The sequence below is a fragment of the Rhincodon typus genome, chromosome 4 (assembly GCF_021869965.1).
Source record: "Rhincodon typus isolate 14 chromosome 4, sRhiTyp1.1, whole genome shotgun sequence".
NCBI lineage: Eukaryota > Metazoa > Chordata > Chondrichthyes > Orectolobiformes > Rhincodontidae > Rhincodon > Rhincodon typus.
This window is the reverse complement of record NC_063335.1, coordinates 75,970,019-75,976,018: the sequence shown is the minus strand read 5'-3', so window position 1 is coordinate 75,976,018 and position 6,000 is coordinate 75,970,019. Positions and strand designations below refer to the sequence as shown.

General features: G+C 38.7%; 1 protein-coding gene across 1 annotated transcript in view; it reads right to left on the bottom strand.

The window, feature by feature from the left end:
- The window catches only part of smchd1 (structural maintenance of chromosomes flexible hinge domain containing 1), a 162,307-nt gene that overhangs the window by 77,097 nt on the left and 79,210 nt on the right, over positions 1-6,000 (bottom strand). Inside the window, exon 29 of the mRNA XM_020529185.2 lies at positions 2,269-2,436. Within this exon, the coding sequence (XP_020384774.2) occupies positions 2,269-2,436 (168 nt within the window). The remainder of the gene's footprint in view (positions 1-2,268; positions 2,437-6,000) is intronic.

Sequence of the window (6,000 nt, the reverse complement as noted above, 5' to 3'; positions counted from 1 at the left end):
AATAAAGGTTAATTCACAACATACAGGATTCATCCTGTTGGGGGTAATACATAGCACGGATAAGACGATTGCAAAATTAACGGGAAACTGAGGCAAGGTAAGTGGGTAATCTTCAGGTTGGTAAGCTATAATTTATAAAAGGCCACAGGGCAATAACTTCACTCAGGATGGTGACCATAACTATCCATATTCGAACCAAAGAAGATAGAAGGAGTAGGCCATGCGGGATTGAGACTGACCCCCATTCAACGTGATCTTGACTATCACACTTGAGATCCTCTCCCCATATTCCTTGACTCCTTTAGCATCTAAAAACACATTAATTTCTTTCTTAAATATTTAATGAACTGGTGTCCACAGCCTTCTGTCATAAAGAATTTTACATGGCCATCATCCTGAGTGAAGAAATCTTTCATCTCAGTTCCAAATAGTTTACCCCTGACCTCATATCACAAACCTGCCATCCTGGTAATCAGCTTGGCGAACTTTTGCTGAACTCTGTGTCAAGTACAAATCTTCTTACTCAAGGAGACCAAAACTCCAACCAATACTCAAGTATGACCAAGGCCCTGCACAGCTGCAGCAAGACATCCCTACTCTCGTACTCAAATCCTCATATAATGAAGGCCAACAAACCAATGGCCTTCCTCACTGCCTGGTGCGCCTGCATGCTTGCTTTTAGAGGCTCTTTTTACAAAGATGCCCAGGTCCCTCTATACAACAACGTTTCTCAATCTACCACTATTTAAACAATGTTCTACCATTCTGTTTTCTCTACTGAAGTGGCTAACTTCACACTTATTCATGGTATTCTGCACCTGCCATGCACTTTCCCCACTTACTCTAAACCACCTTCAAGCCTCTTTACTTCCTCACCACTCAATTCCTCCCGTTTGTGTCATCAGCAAGTGAGGTCTTATATTTAATTTTCTCATCTAAATTATTGATGTGCGTATAAAATGTACATACTATATTTATGTAGCAAATAGCCAGGGCTGAAACACAGATCCCTGTGGTATCCAACTAGTTAATCCACTCCAGAAAGTCCCGTTCATTCTTATACTGTGTGCGCTAACCAATTCTCAATCCATGCCAGCACATTACCACCCCACAATCCCATGTGCTTTAATCTTGCACACTAACCGCTCACGTGGTTATCAAATGCTCTCTGGGTATCTAAATACATCACAGTGATGAATGGATAAAGAAAAGATTCCATCCAAGTCCAGTGGAGTTCAAAGTACGAAGAGATCATTTTATTAAACTTAAGATTTTTTAGATGACTTAGCAAAATAGTAGATATCTCCCCTTGTTGGAAAAATCTAGAACTGAGGGAAACAGTCTTAGGATAAGGGTGTGACCCAGTTAAACAGAGATCAAGACAAATTTCTTTGCTGAAGACTGTGGAATTTGAGTCATTAACTATAATTCAAGGTTGACATAAACATATGTAAGAGAATAAGTCAAGAAAAAAATCCGCCATTATGTGATTGAATAGCAGAGCAAGCTTTGGAGTCATTTGGTCTATTATTCCTACTTATGTCCATAAATCATAGTTCTGAAGGTCTGGTATTGGAGGATCACACCAAGAAAGAAAAACAAGAATGGAATCTTTTTAGTGGGTTGAATTATACACATTTCTAAAATAGAGATTTGTTGACAAACTCAGAACAATATGACATAAAACTGGCCAAGATACAAAAAGCAGAATTGTGGTGTTTTAAGACTGGAGAGAAGTACACTTGTAATGTCTCCCAGGTGGTCAGTATTAGGCTATTATAAAAACTTATTTCCTGCACTTATTTTTAAATGATAAAAAGCATTTTGAAAGTTTTATTTTGTTTTGACTAAATTTTCAAATCACCAAAGAATAAAGGAAGATTGCACAAGGTACATTTTCCACAAATGTTACATATTCAGTGAAATAGGTATCACATTTGTCTAATTGCAGCCATTAACAGCCACCATGCCTTTTGCCCTGCTAAAACCATGGCGTCTCCCAACACAGGCACCACGTCAGTGTATTTACCTGATGATTGGTTACCCGTAGCCAAGCGAAGGGATAAATTTTCAACAGGTCAATTTTGATCAGTACTTCAGATTGAACAAAAAAACTTAGCTACAGGGTAAACAAAATCATCCACTTCTGGCAAGAAAATTGCCCCATGGTTCAGAGTACTTGTGAGTAACTTCAAAAGTGGCATTTTTCTAAACAAAAGGATTTAATAGACTTCGAATACTTCAAGTAATCTAACTATTCAATCTTACCTCTTCTGTATTTCCCCATTCAAGGAGGCTTATTTGGGTTGGGGGTCCTGCAGTCAGATGAATTCGTACATAATCTACAAAATCACGCCAAGCAAAACAAAGTTCTTTGAGACCAGTCACTCCAGGTACAAATTTTATTCCCCGAACAACCATATTCTGGGTATTTTCCTAGGAAGACAAGGAGAAAGCTTATTTACATAGCATCTTTAATTTCCATAAAGTCTCATTATTTTTCCAGTTTCACTACTCCCAATTTATGATTCATGATAACTACTTTTATGTACACCCATAAAAGCCAAACTTTGTAAGGATACTAGTGCTTTTCTCAACAAACATAGCACACAGTTAATCACCAATTGATGAAGAGCTAATTATGGATAAATATTAACATGTAGGCTGATATTTTTATGTCTATATCAAAATTTTGATCAGAAATACAAATCATAAATCAAAAATAAAACATGTTTTCTTCAAATCAAATGTAGTATTTGATAAAGTGCCCCTGAGGGGTAATGATACCATGGCGATAATGTCATTGGTCCAGAAATCAAGGTTAATGCTCCAGGGACCAGGCAGCTGGAGAATTTTAAATTTTATTTAACTAGCAATTAAACTAGGCTTGTCTTAGCAGTGGTACCTTGAAATAGCAATTGTAAAAACCCACCTGGCTCACTCGTGACCTTTAGGTCAGGAAATCTGCGATCCTGATCTAATCTAGGTGACTCCAGACCACAGCTCACGCTTGGCTACCGTCTGAAATGAGCTAGCATAATCACTCATTTCAAGGGTAATCGGTGGTGGGCATCAAATGTTGCCTTTGCAATTTCGCCAACTCGTGAAATAACTTTTTTGTTTTTGATTTGTTGACAAAAACTTAACAGCAAACAGCAATACCATGCAAAACAGGGCCCAGGGACAGAAATCAGAAAGTGATGGTGACATGCTCTTAAGAATGAATGGAAGTATACTGTGGTGTCTCAGAAGGAGTTAGTATTACAACTGCTGCTCTTGATGCACACTATTATCCTGGACTTGGATATAAAGAGAAGAATTCCAAAGTTTTCAACTGGCAATAACCTTTAAAATGTACTAAACAGTGAGCAGGATAATGGCAGATGTCAGGAAGACAGGCATTGGAGAAACGGGAAGGCAAATATCAGATGAAAGATAATGCAGAAAGAAGTGTGAACTATGCATTTTGTAACAAAAAGCAAGGAGAACTAACATAAACCATCAGTATAAAGCAGATGCAAGAACAAAGCATAGGAAGTTCACATTTATACAGTTTTGAAGACGCCAGAACAAATGGATAACAAAAGTAGATAGTCTCTTGGTTTTATAGAATACAACAGAAAAAGGTTATGTTAAACATTTTCAAAATATTGGTTATGCCTCAGCAAATGTATTATTCTGAAATATGACACCATGTTATTGCAGTTAGCACCTTTGAGAAAAATTACTGTCGTTATATTTAAGGTGACAGACTTGAATTATGGGAAGAGATTAGGTGAGAATTTCCACTTTACAGAGGAAGTTAAAGGGGTTTTAAATAGAATGATTCCAAACATGAAGGGTCAACATAAAAAATAAGGAATCACTGGTGGGAGGGTCAGTAACTGGAGGACACAGATTCATTGTAATTTGGCATAAGAATGGGGAGAGGTGAGTTGTGGTGTTTTGGAAACTTACATTTAAATGAGTTAGAATGCAATATCTGAAAAAGGAAGTGGAAGTAAATCCAATTATCTTAGAAACAAAAATTTGATAGGACAGAAATGGAGTACCACTTGTTGCCATCTATTTTCAACCGTTTTTACAAAGACTTTGCATAAAGTCACAAGAAACATGGCTAACTCAAAAAAATGTGCAAACATAACTTTTTAAAATTCACTCATAGGATCATGGGCATTGCTGTCTAGCCAGCAATTATTGCTTTTGTTAGTTGCCCTTGAGCCAACAGTGGTGGGCTGGCTACCTTCAATATTTCATCATCTCAGAGGGCACAGTATTCCAGACAGGTTCTAGAAGCCATGTATACTTACACTGCATCTTTAGTGTGATAAAATATTTAAGGTGCATATCAGAAGCGTCATAAAGCATAGAAGTCTCCATAATGGAAGAAGATTTTATACCACCTATCAAAATCCTTGAAGATTTTAAGTAGAGGCTCAAAGGAGGAGATGGAGGGGTAGAGAAGTGAAGGGAGGGAATACCACAATATTGGGCATAGACAATTGTCAGTGTGGCTACCTAAATCAGAGTAATTAAGATTGGAAATGCATCAGAATTAAAGCACAGATATCTCAATTGAGAACTTTGAGGCAATTAGAACTAACAGATTACAGACATTACAAAAACAGGTCAGAGTCTAGGAATCCTGTACTAACCAACTCATCACCTGACTCCCCATCCACAAGGCATAAGTAGGAATATTCTCCACTTGCCTGTATGAGTGAAGCTGTTACAGAGAAGAGGCATAACACCAGCCAGCTTGATCATTTGTGGATGTGGTACCATTCAGTGTGTGCTATCTACAAAGTGCACTGCAGAAATTCAAAGAAGATCCTGAGACAGCATCTTGCAAACCCACAACTATTTCCATCTAGAAGTACAAGGTCAGCAGATACATGGGAACACCACCATCTACAAGTTCCCCTCCAAGTCACTCATTCACCTGACTTGGAAATATATTGCTGTTCCTTCAGTGTTGTTGGCTCAAAGTCCTGGAATTCCCTCCCTAACGGCATTACGGGTCTATCAACAGCACACAGACTGCAGTGGTCCAAGAAAGCAGTTCGCCACTGTGCCTGAGAGGTGTGCTGCCCTGTTTCTCTTGCAGAGAGGTGCTGCCACCGTGGTACCGAGATGTCTCCTTCAGACTGGCAGTTGGTAAATAGTTTGGAGTTATCACTGGGTGTTTTTATCAAATGAGACAAAAGAATCATGAGTGAGCAGGGTCAGGGCTCTCACTGACCCAGGACGATTTTTAGTTTTGCTTTTAGTTAGAGAGAGCTTTTTTGGTGGCTGGGTGCTGGAACTAACAGCTAGTTTTCGCTCTCTCGCTCCCTCTGCTGCTAGAATGAGAAGACAGCACGTGAGAATAAATGGGTTTTGCTAAATTGTATGTTTATGGGATGCTGCCTTTATTGGTTAAGTCATGTATCTTGTTAAGTATTTCAATACATCTAAGATTATCCCAGATCTTCTTTTCACTTGTTTTTAAAATTGTGTTGTAAGTATAAGGTGTGTTTTGCTTAAAACTTAGCGGTGGACCAATCGAATTACATCTGGAACACAGCGCCTTAGGCTTGCCTTTAAATAAATCTAGAAATTAGGGTCTAGGCTATTTCCTTACTATGTTTGGCAGGTGGGGGTGTGGGGCATGGGGGTGGTGGCGGTCTGGTCCGTAACACCACCTTCTCAAGGGCAACTAGGTATGAGCAATAAAAGGCTAACCTACCCAATGATGTCCACATCCTGAGAATGAATTAAACAATTAATAAAAGGCAGCGAGGCCATGGAGAAATTTGAAACAGGATGAGAATTTTAAAATCAAGACATTGCTGAACATGAGAGCAAGTGCTGAGAATTAAGACACAGGCAGCACGATTCCACTACAAGTGCACTGAAGTCATTAAGTATAGGAAAAGCAATCAAGGCATGGATGAGGATTCCACTACAGATGTCTAGCAACGTTATAGAAGGTGGAAAAAGACGATCTTAGAGATAGAA